This window comes from Engraulis encrasicolus, chromosome 19, assembly GCF_034702125.1.
Source record: "Engraulis encrasicolus isolate BLACKSEA-1 chromosome 19, IST_EnEncr_1.0, whole genome shotgun sequence".
NCBI lineage: Eukaryota > Metazoa > Chordata > Actinopteri > Clupeiformes > Engraulidae > Engraulis > Engraulis encrasicolus.
In genome coordinates, this window is record NC_085875.1 from 28950594 (window position 1) to 28972234 (window position 21641).

A 21641-nucleotide genomic window follows, 5' to 3' on the forward strand; every position below is an offset into this window, starting at 1 on the left:
CATTTTCAAACAAGCCCAGTACTAATCTACTAAGTGTGGCCAGGTCGGGTGAGATTCAAGTCCTCCCATACATTCCATTTGCCGTAGGTCCAGTGCTGTCATCACCCAATGATATCTCTACCCTTGTGTGCCCATGCACTGTTGGTTATGCATCGAACTGAGCACCCTAAACACTACCCAGCTTCAGTCATTGACACAAGACAAATTGAAATCTATATTTGAGAGAGAGAGTTCCATAGAGGAAGAAAAAGTGAGCTATTGTGGGGGTAGAGAGGATTAGATAGGGCATCCATGGTCGGCTTAACTTTCTTACTGTGTCCAGGTAAAGGGTTTCCCTCAGCACTAACCAGATAAGGTGGGGGGTCCGACGTGTCTGATACTATCCCCCACATCCACTTGACTAACAAAAGTTCAGCGGGAAGCACTGTACTGTAATGGTTCTGTTGAATGTGTTGTGTACTGTGTTATTAATCAGTGGAACGGCATGATTTGTTGCATGTATAACTTACTGTCTTATTGCGTGGTGTAACGGCATTCTTTTGCACTTTCAGTCTTGCACATGTTACTGGGTTATTGTAGTGTAATGGCAGGTTCTGTTGCGCGTTTTTCTATTATTGTAGTATTGGGGTTCCCAACCTGCTGCGTTGCAACTTTGGGCCAACTTGAAATTTTCACAAATGATTGGGGCCAACCTTTTTACCCAATTAAAAACACAGCTCAAATACATAGTCAACAGCAACATGCACACACTCAATTATTATTTAGATTTTCAGAAAATTATTTTTCAAGGCCCTCTTGAATACTTTCAAGGCCTACCAGTGGCCCCAGCCCACACTTTGATGATCTTTCTTGTAGTGTAACAGTCAAGTCAAGTCAGCTTTTATTGTCAGTTTCTTCATATGCACAGGTCATATAGGAAATTGGAATTATATTTCTCTCTCTACCAGGAAGGACATAGACATGCACAAGACTTACATTTACAAACTGACATTAAGTGCAAGACAGGACAAGTAACAGTGATGGATCAATACAGTAAAGTGATGAAGTAATAAATAAGAACTGAGCATTTACCATTGGTGAGTGACAGTGATGGACCAGTGATGAACCAGTAACAATAAAGTGATGAAATAATAGATAGCCGTTTATACATTTAACATTGAACATTTAACATAGAATAGAAGACATAATACAATAATAGTAAACTACAACAGCGTGTTATGTTGCATGTGTAAATTATTAAAGTTATTGTAGTGTAGCGACATTCTGTTTTACATGTTGGTGTGTTATTGTTGTAGTGTATCAACCTGTTCTGTTGCACGTGTTGCTTACTGTGTTATTGTAGTGTAACGGCATGTTCTTGCACATGTTACTTGTGGTGGTGTTGTTGTTGTAGTGTAACCACTAGCTCTTTGGCGGTTGTTGTGGGGGAGAGTTCAAGGAGCTTATAGGTCAGGGGTGGGTGAGGGTCGTCTCTGCCGGACTGAAAGAACAAACGCTGCTGGAAATCGGATTAAAGGTCTAGACTTGAGTGACCGCCAGCACAATAAGCACTATCCCTCACCGATGGATCAAGAGGGTAATTGTCTCTGTGTGCGCGTGCGTGCAGCGTGTTTGTTTGTGTTTGTTTGTGTGTGCTGTTTTCAACAATGAAAGGGTCGGGTCTAATTTTATCAGCTCATCCCCCACATCCAGGGCTCTAAATTAACTTTTTTCGTCACCAGCCAAAATGGCTCACAAATGTTTATCTTACTTGCCAAACACACGCTCAGTAATGGGTCAAAATAGCCACTGAGTTTTCTTTTCTACCATCCAAACTTAATTTTCACCAGCATTTTTATTTTTATTTTCCAGCATTATTTCTTGGTTTTATCACAATTTCCTTTCTCATTTCTGTGCAACAAATCAATTTCTGGGTTTTTTTTTTGGCGGCCATCTTAGAAAATGGCCACCATTTCAAGTAGCAAATCAGGTAGATCTGATACTTTTGGTCGTAAGCACATACATGTTGAATTTTATGCTTGTATAATAATTTTCTAGGTCAATTCTATGCAAATCATTTCTGGGCTCGTTTTTTGGTGGCCATCTTAGAAAATGGCCGCCATTTCAAGTGGCCAATCAGGTAGATTTGATCGTATTGGTCTTCAGCACATACATGTTGAATTTCATGCTTGTATCATAATTTTCTTGATAAATTCTATGCAATAAATCAATATCTAGGCTCTTTTTTGACGGCCATCTTGGAAAATGGCCGCCATTTCAAGTGGCCAATCAGCTAGATTTGATCATATTGATCTTAAGAACATTCATGTTGAATTTCATGCTTGTATCATAATTTTCTAGGCCAATATTATGCAATAAAACAATTTCTGGCGTCTTTTTTGGCTGCCATCTTGGAAAATGGCCGCCATTTCAAGTGGCAAATCAGGTAGATTTCATTGTATTGGTCCTAAGCACATACATATTGAATTTCATACTTATATCGCAATTTTCTAGGTCAATTCTATGCAATAAATCAATTTCTGTGGCCTTTTTTGGTGGCCATCTTGGAAAATGGCCGCCATTTCAAGTGACCAATCAGGTGGATTTGATCGTATTGGTCTTAAGCACATACATGTTGAATTTCATGCTTGTATCATAATTTTCTAGGTCAATTCTATGCAATAAATCAATTTCTGGGGTCTTTTTTGGCGGCCATCTTGGAAAATGGCCGCCATTTCAAGTGGCCAATCGGGTAGATTTGATCGAATGGGTCTTTAGCACATACCTGCCGAATTTCACGCTTGTATCATAATTTGCACGATTTTCCCTGTAGCCGCTCTACTATTTGGCTGGTTGTCGGGTGTTAATTTAGAGCCCTGCCCACGTCCCCAATACCCCCAGAGGTGGATTGACTGTTGCGCATTGCCCTGTTCTCATGTGGAGCATATTCAAGTCGAGTCAAGCACAAGACTGTGTAGAGTGTAGATATGGACAGTGAGTTTAGCCTATGGTCATTGATGAAGGCAAGATAGGGAGGGATTGTGCATTTGCCCTGAGCTGGGTGATGTGCATGCTGCTCCAAGATGCAAGTTCGAAGTTCAATGTCTATCAGTCAGAGAGACTCCGTTGTGAAGACACGGCACATTTCATGACCTTTAAACTGTGTGTGAGATTAGAGTGGCTTGTTAGCAGTGAAGGAAGCCGGAGAGTGCGGCATGGACAGTGTCCTTGGTGTCATCTTGAAGACTTCGGGCTCTTTGGTGATTTTCTAGTGTCATGACCAAAATTCAATTGCCCAGAATGCACTGCTTCTAGCCAGCCACTCATCTGACCAATCATTTCAGTTTATGGGCTTTTTGTCCCTCTTATCAGATTGGACAGTAAAGAGATGACAGGAAGTGGGTGCGGAGAGAGATGGAGTAGGGTTGGGAAGATGTGGGAGGTTTAGCGCGCTACACCACAGCGCCCCAATCATTTCAGTTTTTAAACAACCCCCATCAAAAAGCCCAGGGATGGTTGAGTGAGATTTACACATTCCAGCTGCCCCAGGTCCAGCACTATCATTACATGACATTACATTACATTACATTACATTGCATTTGGCAGACTCTTTTAACCAAATCGACTAAGAGTGGAGGACATAATCATAGACAACATCACTTGAAGATACTAAGTCCACACATACATCATATCAAGGGTCTGGCCTGAGACTAGGTCAGCTCAAGCATTAGTGTAGTTGATAGTCGGTAGCCAGTGCAACTTGATGAATGGAGGAGTAACCTTGGGTTAGTCCTTTTGGGATGAGTGAACATAAAACATGCCGCCGCATTCTGGACCATCTGCAGTGGTTTTAGCGCACACACGGGTATACCTGCCTGTAGGGAGTTGCAGTAGTCAACCCAGGACATGACATGACTATCACTCAATGACCTAAACAAAAATGATATTTGGCAGCCTTTTTGAAGAAAATATCACATGTCATATATTATTATGTAACAGCCAAACGGCAAGCATCATAGCTTTTGTAGCCAAAGCTTATTTCCAATGCCTGTCCCTAGAAACAGAAGGAATAATAAAACATTTGATCATAAAACTACCTATCCATCCTTAAAATCTACCAGTCATGTTTAACATTGCTGTTAATTCATCCATCCATCTACATTCATTCACTAAGCATCATATTCACATTTGCCGACCATTCCTACACCTTTCCTGCGCTGAGCACATACTGTAATGTACAGCAGTGGTTCTTAATCTTTTTTTCTTAAAGCACCCCCTTACCGGTGTGCAAGACAAGCCGTCCACCCCCGACCCAAACTTCTGCCTTAATGAGTTAAATTGGGGACCAAAACACGTTTAAATTTTTTGATTTGGCCTAATATTAATGTTCCAAAGAAGGATTTTGGTCACAACCTCAACACAATAAAAATTCTCTGCACCCCCTGAAATCTCTGGCGCACCCCCAGGTGGTGCCCGCACCCCAGGTTAAGAACCACTGATGTACAGTAGAAATTAGTACATTAGTGTATTGGTATGTTTATATCATCATCCAGCCCTTTTCCTGTGCATCTCATGAAAGGGGGACCGTAGTGCTTGTGCACCAGAGATGTCAAAAGTAAAAGTAAAAGCAAAAAAAGAAACATGGTTTCCTTCCAACAAAAATAGCTTTACTTAGTAACCAGTAGACCTGTGTACTTGCCTTACAACCAGCTAACTCTGCACTGGTTGGATCAAGTTTGTGGTGGGTCCTTGTCTGGTTTTCAGTGTTTTTCAGTAACAACACAGCCTATCTCATTAGGTACGATGGAGTAAATGGTGTAACAGCTATGTAATGCCATGTGCTAGTGTTGTAATTACACTACAAAAGTACTTTTACTTTTACTTTTGACACCTCTGTTGTGCACACTACAACCTCTGCTCAACATTTCTGAGCAAGCCACTATCATGGGCCGATACCTTTCCTCTTACAGTAGATGTAGCCTCTGCCCTCTGCCATGGTCCACTGTATTTTTAGTGAGCTAGCTGGCTAATACGCCCTTGCATGACCAGGCAGTTTCAGGTGAGTGATGCATGACACACCATGGATGCCAATTAAGTGTCATACGGTTCAAGGCTTAAGTAGTCGTACCAGTTACCAGTCCAAATGTAAACCCATTATGAGTATCCAAACCCATAAGGTGTGCCACACAAATAGCAGCCCTGTATGTTGCAGTGTTAACTGTGGAACATTTGTTTGTACAAGGATACAAGGATTTTTATATTTTTCACATGCATAGAAATACGGACGCATATCATGCCTATGAAATCAAAGAAAATCCATTGAAATTGGGGTAAATTGAGTAAAATTGGGATTAATGTAATAGAATAGAAGACTAGAATAAAATACAATAGAATAGAAAGCCTTTATTGTCATTATACAAAGTATACTGAGATTTGAGCTTCTCTACAAGGTGCACAGTCCTTTACAGATGAACGTAATGCAGTGAAATTGGGGTGCATGAAGTCAAGGTAGGTGGGGCGTTAGTCGGTTTCACAGATATGGGATCATCATTGCAACATATATGTTATACTATGGTTTCTATTGAAATATGATATGACCCCGCCCACCCCCCAAATTAAGTAGGCTGTCTTTAGAGATTACTGTCACAAACACACACAATACAAAATCTTTGTCTTTTCAGGGGTCCTAGTCCAGGTGGTAGGTGCTGTTGTCAAAGTGACTGCCTTAAACTGCGTACTGCTGGGGGAAACCCTGCATTACCCTCTTTATCTGTTTGTTTGTATGCTCGATCTGTAGCCAACTGGTCTTTAGCTTTGCTGGGAAGCTTGATACCGAGCTGGCTCTCATCCACCCCAGACTGTGAGGTGAATATTTATCGCTATAGCAACCGAGGCTCTAGCGAACAGAAAACCTGTGTGTGTGTGTGTGTGTGTGTGCGTGCGGGTGCCCGTGTGCCTGTGTGTGTGTGTGTTGGAAAGAGGGAGAGTGAGCGAGTTCTTGTCCCCATTCGACCTGGGTGAAGGCGGTATCTTTGGCACAGGACTTCCTTCCTCTGACATCATCTGACGCACGGATGCCTCTGATTGGACAAAACGGTAGCTGGAATATGAAATGGTGGGGGCAGAGTGACCTGCTACCATCGCAGCAGTAGAGGAAATGCACGTCTGCCACCAAACACTCCTAGAACCGAATTATCCTTGTTCAGGGAAGATGCACACTGATTACCCTTGTGCTCCAAGAAATAAAACATTACGTAGTTCACAACGTAAAAGATACCCCTGGATATTTGTCAGGAATATTGTTCAGGGAAGATTGCATAGTAGTACTGTGGGATACTTGGTGGATTCAAGTTTGCTAGCTACGTGGAGCAGGGCGACCTTGTAATGTTTAAATGCACAGCCGAATGTCTGAGTGTCTTTTTGGCACACTCTGATAAGAGTGAAACCCAATCCTTCAAGATTACTGTCAGGTACAACCTGCCTAGGTACAACCTACTCTTCTGCCGATTAAAAGCAAATTTTTTGTTTTATTTTCCTCTCGGTGTGAAAGGCAATCATTCATTTAGCAGGAGTGGCCGTCAGCCACAACGTCTGCCATCAATTCTGTGCCTTTCCGTCTTTCCTTCCACCCCTCTCTCTCCCTCTCTCTCCCACTCTCACTCTCACTCTCTCTCTCTCTCTCTCTCTCTCTCTCTCTCTCTCTCTCTCTCTCTCTCTCTCTCTCTCTCACATACTTTCTTTCTGCGACTGTCTGTGTCTCCTGCACTGAATTAAATTTAATAAATTTTTATTACATTATATTACATTTATATGTATTTATACAGATCATTCACACATCTACACTCTCTCTCTCTCTCACTCTCTCTCTCTGTCTCTCTCTCTCTCTCTCTCTCCGGAATACATGCTCAGCTCATGCCCATCTGCCAGCTCACACACCACACACCACATCAGTCACGTATCTCCCCAGCTGCTAATGAGAAGTCCCCATTCCTAATCCTAACCCTATAATCCATAACACACACGTAAACACTCACACACATGCAGACTATACACTGTCGCCTGTCAGGATGACTCATCATGTTCCTCATCCCCGTTCTGTTGTCCCAGTGAGGTGTTCAGTGTAGTATATCCTATACACGTGCTTGTATGGAGAGAGAACAGTATCTTTATTAAGAAATGAATGTCACACCACTCACCAATATATTTCGTGATCCACAAACAAATGTAATAACATTCGCAAATATAATTCATACATTTCATGATCCACAAACAAATGTAACAACATTCACAAATATAATTCATGATGCACAAATGAATGTAACCCCATTCACAAATTCCAGCGCAGTTCTATTAATTTGCAAACCGGTCTACATATATTTGCAAACCCTATACATATTTGTGACTTCCATTGTATTTGTGTGTGGATTTTTGAGACTGTCCTGACGGTATTTGACACACAAATGTGCTCAGCCAATCACAGAACCCAAGGTGGCCACTAGGTGGTTGCTTCCATAGATTTGTAGAGCTATTAGACTTATACAGATCTATGGTGGCTTCGCACTAGTAGCCTTCTCTGCGTAATGGGGCACCTAAGTCACGCCCTCTACCTCCTGGTTCATGGGGCAGGGGGAGTCAAAAAATAATTACTGGGCTTGAAAATGAGTGTTTTTTTGACACCAATCCAAACCGTGGACCTCCACTTATGCACAAGAAATCCAAAAATCACTCATTTTCAAGCCCAGTAATCATTTTTTGACTCCCTCTGCCCCATGAACCAGGAAGTAGAGGGCGTGACTTAGGCGCCCCATAGAAGCGCAATGTCTTCAACCTTGCGCTCGAACGCCGGCTGATGTGATTGGCTGAGCACATTTGTGTGTCAAATACCGTCAGGACAGTCTCAAAAATCCACACACAAATACAATGGAAGTCACAAATATGTATAGGGTTTGTGAATATATGTAGACACGTTTGCAAATTAATAGAACTGCGCTGGCATTTGTGAATGGGGTTACATTCATTTGTGCATCATGAATTATATTTGTGAATGTTGTTACATTTGTTTGTGGATCATGAAATGTATGAATTATATTTGCGAATGTTATTACATTTGTTTGTGGATCACGAAATATATTGGTGAGAGGTGTGACATTCATTTCTTAATAAAGATACTGTTCTCTCTCCATATTCTTGACTCGTATCAACTGAGCACACACACACACACACACACACACACACACACACACACACACACACACACACACACACACACACACGTTTGACTGTTGTCAACTGAACACACACACACACACACACACACTGAGTACAAACAAACATACACACATGCACACAGGGGTAAACACTCTGTATAGATAGATAGGGCTAGTTCATGATCGGGCTAGTCTAGATTTCTGGAGCTCCTGTTATGTCATGCCAGCCGGAGTGAAATGTATGCCATTGCCATGCCATATCCCTTTGGCTCTGTGCCAGCTTGGGTGGCATATGTTTACATGGCCCGACTGCGCGAGTGAGTGAGAGTGGCATATCTATATATCTGGTGTGACCGAGTGGCATCGTCGAGCTGTCATCAGTCTGGCTGGTGGCTGGTGGCTGGCTGGCAGAGTTCTTGGGTCATGTCAGGCGAGGGGAGTCCACTGCCAACGGGGTACATTACTGCCATCATCCGCCGTCCTATCATAGCCTATCTGTGTGTGTGTGTGTGTGTGTGTGTGTGTGTGTGTGTGTGTGTGTGTGTGTGTGTGTGTGTGTGTGTGTGTGTGTGTGTGTGTGTGTGTGTGTGTGTGTGTGTGTTTTTGTCGTGTGATGGTCTGGTAGTGAGCTGTGTGGCATGAGTGACGCACTATTATTATTTTTACTCCTCAAGTGGGAAGGGTCTCCAGTCAGATCAGGACACACACACACACACACCTGTCCTTATTACTACAGTATGTTCCGTCTGGCCATGGCCGATCGTGCTTAGTCAGGCATGCTCTCAGAGGCAGACAGTTGCTGATGGGGGATCATTATGGCTGCCAAGCAGAGTGGATGCATGCACCGTCTGTCTACTTTCAACTATAAGGAAAAAAGTGAACTTAAATTACATCTGTAAAAGACAGAAGAAGTTAAAATTGAATCTGCCAATGTGTTCTCTCCATCTGAAAGCTACCAAGTTTGTTGTTGTTATTGTTATTATTATTATTCATTACATTTATTATTTGTATTGCTAGGTAGTAAGGTATTATTTGAGGGTGCAGCGTTATCGAGGCTGTCTTAAACATTTACCAAGATATTTTTTGAATACAAACATTATTAATGTCTGAGAAGATGTGGTCAAGTATTATTGTGGTCAAATATTATTGCAGAATGACTGCTTCAAATTTCAAAAGGGTTATTGGAAAGCAAAATGACGACCAGATAAGAGCTATATTCAGAGATTGCGCAAGGAATATTGCACCATTGAATAATATTCATTTTCTTGCTTGTGTACTACATGTAATGTGTGTGTTTTGTGCAGTCACGCTAATGATGCAATCTCTCTGGTCTCTCTCTCTTGGCACACAGGGAAATTAACAGAAGGTGCCTGTTTTAACTGCACAGCTCTACGACTGTCTTCTCACAGGTAGTCTCACCACACACACACACACACACACACACACACACACACACACACACACACACACACACACACACACACACACACACACACACACACACACACACACACACACACACACACAGTCACAGTATTTGACATTTAATTAAAAAACAACCTGAACTGAACACCACAAAACCTTATTATTAGTAGTATTATTCTTCCCTATTATTCTTCTTAGTAGTATTATTCCCACATTGCTGTTATTCTTACCCCCTAGTGGAAATCCTAGCCGTGCTAGACCCACATTGACCACAAACGAATCTCACTTCCACAACAACTTGACTCAATGTGGCATTCTAGTGTGGCTGGACAAGAAACACTACTCAATATCAATATGAAGAATGAATCTGTGGTGGCATTGTTTTTGGTTTGTTGTATCAAAACTGAATTGATGGCAATGTTGCTTAAGGGCGTAATTTCGGATCCTAAGTACAGACGATGCTTAAAGCGATGGTTCGGAGTAGAATCACCCTAATGCCATTTGAACCGTGACACCCATCCACCTTTACACCCGAAGTGTTTTCTGCCGCAGGCTTACATCATAAGAGTTGCCGTGTTATTTGATGTTTATTCCGGATAGCTTGACTCAAGCGCATATGGATCCTGGGCACCGTCTCCAAACTTTCCCCACAAAAATAACATGTCATGACACCAAACTTCTACAGTATAACAAATGTGGTTTGTACTCACAAAAAGATGAATTTGAAACTTTGTACATAGTCCAGGAGTTTATTAGTAACAACACACGAGACGATTAGCTTTTCTGCTGCTAAACATCCGTCGACGTCACTTCCTCCAGCTGGGACTTTGTTGATGGAAACAAATACACGTGAGTCCGGAAGGCAGAAAACTCAAAAAGACAGCTTGCGCTACAACTAGAAATTAACCACTTCGGATTTAAATTTTACCACGTTTAATAAATAGAAGACGATGCCACACTCGTGCATATATCCTGGCTGTGGACTAAAACACAAACCTTACAATAAAGAAAGTCCCAGCTGGAGGAAGTGACGTCGACGGATGTTTAGCAGCAGAGAAGCTAATCGTCTCGTGTGTTGTTACTAATAAACTCCTGGACTATGTACAAAGTTTCAAATTCATATTTTTGTGAGTACAAACCACATTTGTTATACCGTAGAAGTTTGGTGTCATGACAAGTTATTTTTGTGGGGAAAGTTTGGAGACGGTGCCCAGGATCCATATGCGCTTGAGTCAAGCTATCCGGAATAAACATCGAATAACACGGCAACTCTGTTGATGTAAGCCTGCGGCAGAAAACACTTCGGGTGTAAAGGTGGATGGGTGTCACGGTTCAAATGGCATTAGGGTGATTCTACTCCGAACCATCGCTTTAAGTGCGTCAAATGAGTATTTTATGGTGTGGTGTTGACATAGACATACACCGCATTCCACATTATTACGCAAATTACATTTCCCCAAATAATCAATATGTATGACAGTCGTCATAATTTTCAAGTCATCAGCCATTAGAGTACAATTCAAAAGTTTTTGAATGAATCTTCCAATGATAATGGTATTTTTTAAAATAATAAAAAACTTAAAATGCCCAAAATGCTCTGTTCCAAATTGTTACGCAAAACAGTTTTATAGTGTTGTAATCCAAATTTCGTTCTTTTTTCCCTCATTTACATCAATACTGTTGGCATTTGGTGCCTTCTAAATTACCGTACATTTCAAGGTTCAAAACTTGGTTATAAGCTGTAACTGGAATGCTGCATTGAAAATGAATGGGATGTTATGTCTGGTGAATTAGAATGCCCATAACCACCAAATCACCTAAACATGGTATGGAAATCTACGGGTATATTGAAGAGTGAAGTGTGGGTCACCAGACCAAACAAACAAAAACAGCAGAGAGCAAAGCATCAAGGGTATCTGGGCTTCCATAACTCCCATACAATGCCCTGCCATTGACTTCAATGTTAAATGCAGCATTCCAGTTACAGCTTATAACCAAGTTTTGAACATTGAAATGTAATTTAGAAGGTACCAAATGCCAACAGTATTGATGTAAATGGGAAAAAAGACAGACATTTGGATTACAACACTACAAAACTGTTTTGTGTTATAATTTGGAACAGAGAATTTTGGGCATTTTAGTTTTTTTTTTTTATTTAAAAAAATACTGTTATCATTGGAAGGTTCATTCAAAAACGTTTTAATTGTACTCTAATGGCTGATGACTTGAAAATTATGATGACTGTCATAGATATTGATTATTTGGGGAAATGTCATTTGCGTAATAATGTGGCTGTAGAATTCAATTCTCTGAAAAAAAACAATAAGCTGAATAAGCTCTGAGTTGTATGGTTCAAAAATGGATGGCATCCAATGAGTTAATTGCCCCAACGGTGTCTCTCCCCACTTGTAGTCCGGACGTCCTCCGAGATGGCCCTGCCTCCCTGGCCTCATCCCTCAGCTCCGAGCCTTTCCCCGTCTGGGCCTCATCATCAACCCGCGACTGCCTCCCCCAGCCCCAGCCCCATCCCCACCACCACCAGCAGAGCGGGTACTACTATGCCGTCCTCGTCCCCACCGACGACCGTCCCTCCACCACCACCCTTCACAGGATGTGTGGCCACCCCCACGCCCACGCCCATGCCCACCACCGACACGGGCGTCTCTCGCACTCACACTCTCATTCGCACTCACATTCGCGGTCTCACGGTGGCCTGCCCGTGGTGCGGTGGCTCCACACCAGCTGCAGGCGGCGTGACGACTCCAAGGTTTGTTTACTATTTACCTTACTACTGTTTTAACATACTACTTTTTTATACATTATGTACTATAAATCTGTCCTTGGGTATCTTGAAAGGCGGAAAAAAATCAAGTGTATGATTCTTCTTCTACTACTACTTTTTCTTCTACTACTTCTTCTACTATTAGTACTAGAGCATGTAGGATTGTGGCCAGAGCAGGCGTTGCATCTAAGCCGCCCATTGTACCTATGATGCCCAGTCCCAAATTTGATCTTTTCATGAATATTTGCTAAGTAATTAATTCATATTTACTGGTCTGACCAAAGTACATCAAGTTTTGCAGCTGAAGATGTTGATTACTGTAAATTAACAATGTCAGACACAGAGAAGATCCAACTTTTTATGTGTGAAAAGTGTAGCTTTCCCTGTCTTGAATACTTAAAAATTGATGGCTGTGGTCAATAATCATGAAAAAAAGACATTCCATGAATGGGCATCATAAGTTTGCTGAAAATAAACTTCCAAAAAAATGACATACTCTACTCTCTTAAGGTGGAGCGTTCGCTGCGTTCGCTGAAGGACAAGAACAAGAAGCTGGAGGAAGGGGGACCGGTCTACTCGCCCACGGTGGATGCTCCGGTGGTGCGGCTCTCGATAGGTCAGCGTATCCTGGACGAGGTCAAGCACTACTACCACGGCTTCCGGCTGCTCTGGATCGACACCAAGATCGCCGGACGCATGCTCTGGAGGGTGCTCAACGGCCACGGGCTCTCGCGCCGCGAGCGAAGACAGGTACGCCAGCACTGCACACATATGTACACCACACACGATCATCATGGGGAATGTTTATATCCTGATGGCATGTAGTATTACCAGAGATTTTGATAGGAAGGAGAGATAGGACAGCCATGTAATCGTACATAGAAATTAACGGTAAAGATTCGTAACGCAAATATGGCGTCTACCCGCACATCTCCCGCCTTTCTGGTAACAAGAGCCAATGTGCCTGCTGAGCTGCGGTGCCAGTGATCCAATCATCTGGCTGCATCGGCGCACGCGAAATGATGCGCATGCTCAGTTGTGAAAAGCCGTTGCTCTCGTGCCGTTACGGAACTACTGCGCCTGCGCTCTGTCAAAAAAAGCCTGAGAAAAGTGGCTTAAAAAGCTTTGTTTTGACTCGTATACCACAACCAAGCAGTCTAGATTGATCAGTTTTTCACAGTGGTTTCAACCATATGGTTTTCACAACCGCTGGGTTCTTCCCCGTCCTATACTCAGTTTCCCCATTCATTTTTCCCATTCACTCTCAGATCTGGTCTACTTAATCGCGAAATAGCACTCCGAAGGCGTCACCAAGATGGCCGCCATATGTCCCGTCTCAATCTAAACTGTCTCTGGTATTACACACACACACCACACACCAAGATCGCCGGACGTGCGCATGCCCTGTCGGGTGCTCAACGACCATGGGCTCTCACATCGCAAGCAAAGACAAGTACCCACCATGCACATTCAGCCAGGCATCATGGAGAGTATTCAGGATTTAAATAGTAGTTTCACTACAGGCATTTTCTATATAGCCTACCACAGTTTTGCAGTTTGTGTGTTGGTGTGCAGGGCTCGACATTTTTTGGTGACCACCCATCGTCTAATAGTTTTCCAGAGCCACTAACCATTCAGCCTTTATGCATAGTTTCCACGTTTGCAAACATTTGTATTGTGAGGAGGGGCAGGATGTTAAGCAGCCAATCATCTGAGCTCATTTTTTAAGTGACGGCAGTTTCCAACAATCAGAGGTTGAAACGTGTGCAGCCAGGGGTGTTTCCAGACGTGCAACCCATGCACAGGTGTACTAGCCACAGATTTGTTGTCAGTGAGCTTAGCTCAGCTACAGGTACTTTGTAATATGTCATAGTACCAAGAATAAATAACTCTACCTGACAAATTTGCTCGTGAGACTAACATACTAATAATAATGATAATAATAATAATACATTTTATTTTAAGCGCATTATTTTATTGTAACAGCAGATTTTTACCCACATTTGGCTGTTGCCAAGGTCTAGCCCTGTTTGTGTGTATTGGGCGCGTCCATGACCCTGAGCTCAACTTCACCTTGCTCAGTTCAGGTACAAGAGCAGTGCACTGTACACACACTTCCTTTGTGGTTTCACCCTTGCCTTCTGGGAAAGGAAGTTTCAGGCAGGTTGTGGTCATATTACTTCAAATGCGTTGTGTCACCATCAGGGCCGCTGACAGCTTTGGCTGGTCCCAGGACAAAGTCATCTGACAGGGCCCCCCAACTCAATAGGTACAATGACCTCAATTTTGGGCCCCCTCTCTGCCTGGGGCCCGGGACGACTGTCTCCTTTGTCCCCCCTGTCGGCACCCCTGGTCACCATGTACGCTAAATTGTTCCAATTTCTCAGACACTCCCCAAAGACATCAAGTGCAATCTCTATACTCCCATCTAAACTTATTAATCACTTAATCACTTATTTAGCAGTTGAAATAATGTCTGTTGTGAAATTTTTAAGAAGTTAACTCTTTACTGTGCATGTTGCTTCATACATTCATAGCAGCTGTCAGAAACTATACATAAAGCTACAACATAAAGCTATCACTTTATTTGTAGTTTTTCATGTCATTAAAATCTTTTTGGTGACACTTAATATGTTTCGCCTCATAATACATTTATACAATACATTCAGCTGTCATAAACTGCACGTAAAGCATTCAAGATACATGCCTCAGCATTCATAACTGAGGTCATGAATAGGTTTGCAGCAAAAATGGCAATGCTGCTTTGCAACGGCTACTTTTACTTTGACAAGTTATAGTCGTTCATGAAAGGTTTGTTATTATGAATGTTGAGTCATGTCTTATGGAAACAATCTTGAATGCTTTACGGGCAGTTTATGACAGCTGTTATGAATGTATTATGAAGTAACACATGTAGACATTATGTCAGTAAGTATTAGTAAGGGATTTTTAATACAAGTCCAACAGGTGGACAAAGATGCGTCTACTTGTTGTTTATTCAGGTGTAATGGCGGAAACGCGATGCCCAATTTATCCATTGTTTCCTAGTGGGGATATAACGATCCGGTTGTAAAAGAAAAGCACAAATATGAAGAGAGTAACGGAAAGAATGGCTGCGAAGATCGTGTTTTGGCCGATTTAAAGAATGCGTTTCAGAGGGACGGACCGACAGACGCACACACCCTCTTATAGAGATGCTAGGATTCATCTAATGATAATGTAATGCTTCATATAAAAATAATATAGCACTGAAAATAATATGAAACACTGCTAATAAAGTACCATTATAGTAGGTTACAGAGTTGAGTCCTCATGTCCTGTCTTACTTAATCCATCATCTTATCAAGTCCCCCCTGCTTGGAATCTCTAATGAGATTAATGATTTAAATCAGACACCCTCTGAGTCTGGCCACCCACACAACAACATTTCCTTTTGAAGGGCACCTGATGGGGTGTCCATTCTCGAAAAGACGGGATTAGGCCTACGCATTTGAAGGCTAGCCAACAGCTTGGAATAGAGCTAAAGGGTCACTATTGAGGGAGGAATATTTTGATTGCACGTAACTAGATTTGTGTCTTCTATTTTAAGTCAAGTTGGTGTTCTAAGATTATCACTGTTGATTTTGTTGCTATAACCAAGGTATGAAGTGAACATGACTCATCCAGAGCACTTAATTAGTGGGTTGGTTGTTTGTTTTATATTCAAGTGAACCTTTGAATCATGAACTCTCTTCATGTATAGTCCTTGATATAGATGCTCTGGTCAATGATTGATCAATCAGGATTTGTGTGTGTGTGTGTGTGTGTGTGTGTGTGTGTGTGTGTGTGTGTGTGTGTGTGTGTGTGTGTGTGTGTGTGTGTTTGCGTGAGAGTGAAAGCAGGACACAGGGTGAGAGAAAGTGAACTGGGTCAGCCTGGTTAGGAAAGGCACATGAGGGCTGGATAGATGCCCAGTGTGTGTGTATGTCCGTGTGTGCGTGTGGTGAGTGTGTTGTAAAACGACACCCTAGCAGAGACCTGCAGTGTCCTCATAGGAGAGGTGAGAGCAGAGTCAAATCAGGTCACTAATACACAAACGCTTCAATCTTTCAGTCATTTTATTTTAACTTTTTAAATCAGTCACACTATCATTCTTTCTTTTAACCAACTGTCCAGTCAGATGCTGCCTGCTACCTGGCTGTGTACATTGAAATGAAAAGTCTATTAATACACCAGAGAGACTGGATAATACTCCTAGAATTGCTGGATAGTACACTGTGATTGTTGCCATGAATGTCCAGCCTGAAAGCCTTTTGGATGACCTAGCTGAACTGCATTCAGAACACCGTGACCACACAGATCACTGTTCGTGTACACACCATGCATACCACTCTGACGTGTGATTGGAACCAACTGGAATAGTGGTGACGTGTGTCTTCCAGTTAGCAGCAGTGGTGGGCAGGCCTAGCCAGTTAGAGAGGGGTGAGTGTCCATTGAGCAACGCTGAGCCACTTAGGGTCACCCCAGGGAGTCTGGACTGGAGCAAGGCCATGAAGTCTTGCTTACTATTGATGTCTTTCCCGGCATCCTCGGTCAACACAGACAGATTTACTTTTCCAGGTCCAGATGACCACTACTCTCTGAGAGGGGGACCATTAGTGCGTTGGGGTGGGGGACTATCAGTGTTGCAACTGTACACTGTGCCTTGTTCTTCTTTAAATAAAGTCGCTTTGGCCAAAGGCGTCTGTTAAATGCTAATGTAATGTAATGCTAATGCTAATGTAATGTTTGTGTATATTTTAGTGGAATTGTTGGGTTAGTATGGCAACTCCTGTTAACAGTCTATTTGTAGCTTTACAGAAAGCAGGGGCAGCCATGGGCTAGTGGTTAAGAAGATGGGTTTCAGATCAGAAGGTTGCAGGTTCGAATCCCATCCTTCCACTCCCTATCTCACTCCTTGGCTGAAGTGCCCCTGAGCAAGGCACCTAACCCCACACTGCTCCAGGGACTGTAATCAATACCCTGTACTTAAAATAACTGTAATTCGCTTTGTATAAAAGTGTCATCTAAGTGTAGTGTAATGTAATGTAATGTGTAATTTACTGAAACACTGGAGTGCCCCATTTTACCATCTAATGCCATATCAGCAAGATTTATCTGGATGGGAGTTTGAGAGATTTGAGAGAGTCCTCATATTTAGGGCTATTGCCGTATTGATTTTGTTGGTCTAAAACCAGAAACATAATGGGGATATTTAAGTACTGCAGGGTTTCCCCCTGCAACTCTATAGCACTGAAGGCACTTTGCGAACACCTCCTCCCACCTTGACTCAGTCTCCTGAGACTGAGAGGATGAAGATTAGATATAATTTGTAAAGGTGCTTATACTATCTATAGCAAAATTGGGGGTGGGGAAAGGTGCTAATAATACTACTATGTACTGTATATAAAAAGATATACAATACTGCATAATACAAAAGTGGGGCGTGGGGGCAGGGGTTTATATTTCATATTAGACTGCAGCTTTTCCAGTAATGATGGGGTTACGTCTCTGTGCTACCAGCTACCCCCTCAGCCCCCACTCATAGTGTATACTTGCAGCAATGTTGGTGCTGTATGACTATCCCCCCACCCATATTGACTAACCAATGTGAAACTCTGTAACCCCATCCATTTATCTGCGAATCAGAACAATCTAACTTAATGTATGCAGAGATAAGAAAACAGTTTAGATCAGGGGTTCGCAAACTTTTCCATGATAAGGTCCCCTATATACCGGTAGATTCCAGCCCAGGCCCCCTTTACATGAGTCGTGCCACACTATTTTTTTCTGTGCACCCTCCTCTCACAATCATCCCCTATGTCCGTGTGTCAGGGCCCCATTGCACTTCTGGTTCACCATCGGGTGGTCAGAAAAGCCTGAGCCAAGTCTCATCAACCTAATGTTTTGCCATAAACGATCACATGGTCAGCGCTTCCTATTTTTAGCCCGTCTTTGATGACTGGGGCAGAGTGAAATGGAGATGTCTTGTCTGAATTATATTTTAGAAGCAGTGTCTGCCTCCTTGTGGCGTTGATGGGATTTGAAGTTTTGCTATGATGTTGTGTTGCACAAAGTATTATCATGGATGTTTTGGCTGCTGGAAAAGGAAAATATTATCACTGACCTCTACATACTCTGAAATGGATAAAGACGTTTTCAGAAGAAGGGGAGACGTTATCTGAGTTATGCATGGACAGACTAAAGTGTTAGATTGCCCATGTTAACCTTGAACCCCCTATTTGGCCAAACAACAGCTCTAGCACAGAGGAAACATCACTGCTACTCCAGTATTTCAGGCCTGTGTGATCCTCAAGCCTCAGAAATAGTATATCCAATTAAGCATTTACATGAAGTCGCATTGCATTTAGCTTGACTTGAAAAATTCAAGCAATCTCTTGTATGGAACACATAAAGCCAAATTACATTAAACTAATCTTACGTAATTCAAACTATGGTACTGCGGTTATTCCAGCCCTGTGTGAATCTACAGTAAATCCTTTCATTTTTACATTGTAAGCTTGCATTTTCAATGTTTACGGTAGGCTAATATTATCAAATAAAGCCATATTACAGTAATCAAATAATTCAAACTATTTCTGCAAAACGAGGTTCATGGTTAGTTTCTACAGTCTCTTGTTGACATGGAGTGTGTACTGCCGCTCCTCCAGTTCCCCTGTATCGGGCCCCCGAGGCCTTTTGTTGTTCTGCGGGGGCTGGTTGACCCTATGGACCCCCCTCTGCCGGCCACTAACGGTTCGGCCCCGCGCCATTCATCTAACATGTCCTTGTAATCCCTCCCGCCTCTCTCCGCCACGCTATGCTGCTTTCACATGCGCACAGCATCACACTCTATTGCTATTGCTGTGGCTGGCTCCCCCTCACATCCTCTCCTCTCGCTTCATCTCTTCTCTTCTCTATCCCACTCTCCTCTCCTCTCCTCTATCCCCCTCTCCTCTCCTCTATCCCCCTCTCCTCTCCTCTCCTCTATCCCCCTCTCCTCTCCTCTATCCCCCTCTCCTCTCCTCTATCCTCCTCTCCTCCCGCTTCATCTCTGCTCTTCTGTATCCCACTCTCCTCTCCTCTCTTTTCTATCCCACTCTCCTCTTCTCTCCTCTCTATCCCACTTTCCTCTCCTCTGCTCTTCTCCATCCCACTCTCCTCTCCTCCACCCCCTAGTGGTCTCTCTACCCCCTCCCCTTTTCATGTCCACGTTCCATCACGTTCTTCATCTCTGTGACCTTTGCTCTTGTTTTTCTCTTCTTCTCCCTCCCTCTCACTGTCCATCCCCTTGTTCTTCTTCTCCTGTATCTTTTATTGTCTTTCTTTCTCTCCTTTCCAGTTATCAGTTATTTGTCATTTCTTTCATCCTCCCCTCTTTTTGTAGCACAATCACTTGTTCCGTCTTTCCTCTCTCTCTCTCTCTCTCTCTCTCTCTCTCTCTCTCTCTCTCTCTCTGTCTGTCTCTCTCCCTCTCTCTCTCTCTCTCTCTCTCTCTCTCTCTCTCTCTCTCTCTCTCTCTCTCTCTCTCTCAGTCTGTGTCCTGTCCAGTTAGCTGAGCGAGTGAGGCAGTTCCTAGAAGCCATATGCATGTCAATGGGGCAAAACCACAAAGGCCCATTCATGAGGGCAGGCTTAACTGTGCTCCTATAGCACCCCCTGATAGGCAGGTGGGGGGTACTCAACCCCTTCTCTTTGGAGAGCGGGGAGGAACACCAAACTGGGTTAAAGGAACACCAAACTGCCCCCCCTCCCCTATTTCCATCATTTGTCTGTTAGCAAGGCCTCATTTACACAAACGGCTCACACCCCCACCCCTCTCTCTGTTGTTTTTTTTCTGTCTCTCCCCCCTAATGTACCACTGTAGATAATGGGTAATGATGTGTCAGTTGGTTTTTCTGCATGGTCTCTCGCCCACACCCACCCAACTGCAGTGTGTGTGTGTGTGTGTGTGGGTGTGTGTGTGGGTGTGGGTGTGTGTGTGTTTCTTTTTCTCATATTATTTTCTTTGAAGCTCCCCACTCGTATTTCAGTTTGTCTTTCCTTGCCTCGTCTACTAGTGTGTCTGACCTTGGCTATAATGAGTTGTATTTTTGTGTGTGTTTCCTGGAGGCGTAGACTCTTCTGAAGTTTAAAATGATTGGATCTGCCTTTATCCAATCGCTACAGTCCAGTCCCTTTGCATGCAGTTACTCTGGCCAGCGGCTTTAGTCTTGTGCCTGCCACACTGCATTTGAAATGTAGGACACAGGCCACTGGCCAGACCTACTCTACTGCATGAGATGGAAGTACGAGGGGCCTGGTTGAACTGGCAGGTCAGAGTTCCATCCCTGCCCCAGTGGTCTCCATGGAAACTGGCATTGTGATGCTCACTGGTGGAATGGACTGGAGTTCCGACACGTGAGAGTGAAAGGGAGAAATGGAGGCCAGCTGGGGTGGAGAGGAGTGGGGAGATTAGCTGGATGGGGTGTTGACTGCAACCAGAGCTTTTCTGTTGAGGAGCTCCATCTGCTGGTGAATTGGCATATTGCACCGTGAAAGCTCTAATAATAGCTCTAAAGACTGCCTCTGGTAAGGAGGTTATGTTTTCGGTCACATTGGTTTGTTTGTTTTTGTTTGTTTTTTGTTTGTCAGTAGGATAGCTCAAAAAGTTATGAACGGATTTTGATGAAAGTTGTTGAAAATGACAAGAGAAAAAAAGTGATTCAATTTTGGTGGTGATCCGGAGCTTCGATCCTGATCCAGGAATTTTTCAAAGGTTTTTGTTGTGTTCATGTGAAAGAGTTGAGAAGAAATGAGTGACTTACATGCACTTTAAACTACTGTAATTTACTGATTAACCCTTTACAATCCCACTAGCATGCACACACATAAACAAATACCAATTGCAAAGTAAGTTAACATTTTTCCCATGATGTGATGATGTCACTTCCAGTTCCTGCGGACGTGTGCGGACGTGTTCCGTCTCCTGCCCTTCCTGGTGTTCATCATCGTGCCCTTCATGGAGTTCCTGCTGCCCGTGGCCCTCAAGCTCTTCCCCAACATGCTGCCCTCCACCTTCGAGACCAAGTCCAAGAAGGTCAGTAATCGGCCCTGCCATGGCCAACTGGTAGGGCACTCGTCTCCCATGCGGCTGAGCCGGGTTCGATTCCCGGCCCGGGTCCTTTGACGACCCTGCTTCATCTCTCTCCCCATTCGCTTCCCCATGCGTACTGTACTGTACCGTCCCT

At 43.2% G+C, this 21641-nt stretch overlaps 1 protein-coding gene across 4 annotated transcripts in view; it reads left to right on the forward strand.

Moving 5' to 3' along the window:
* Nucleotides 1-21641, forward strand: part of letm1 (leucine zipper-EF-hand containing transmembrane protein 1) — a 46426-nt gene that overhangs the window by 6226 nt on the left and 18559 nt on the right. For all 4 annotated transcript variants that reach the window (XM_063184047.1, XM_063184049.1, XM_063184048.1 and 1 more), the window contains exons 2-5: nt 9538-9595; nt 12024-12378; nt 12904-13143; nt 21347-21490. In XM_063184047.1, the coding sequence (XP_063040117.1) occupies nt 9538-9595; nt 12024-12378; nt 12904-13143; nt 21347-21490 (797 nt within the window). The remainder of the gene's footprint in view (nt 1-9537; nt 9596-12023; nt 12379-12903; nt 13144-21346; nt 21491-21641) is intronic.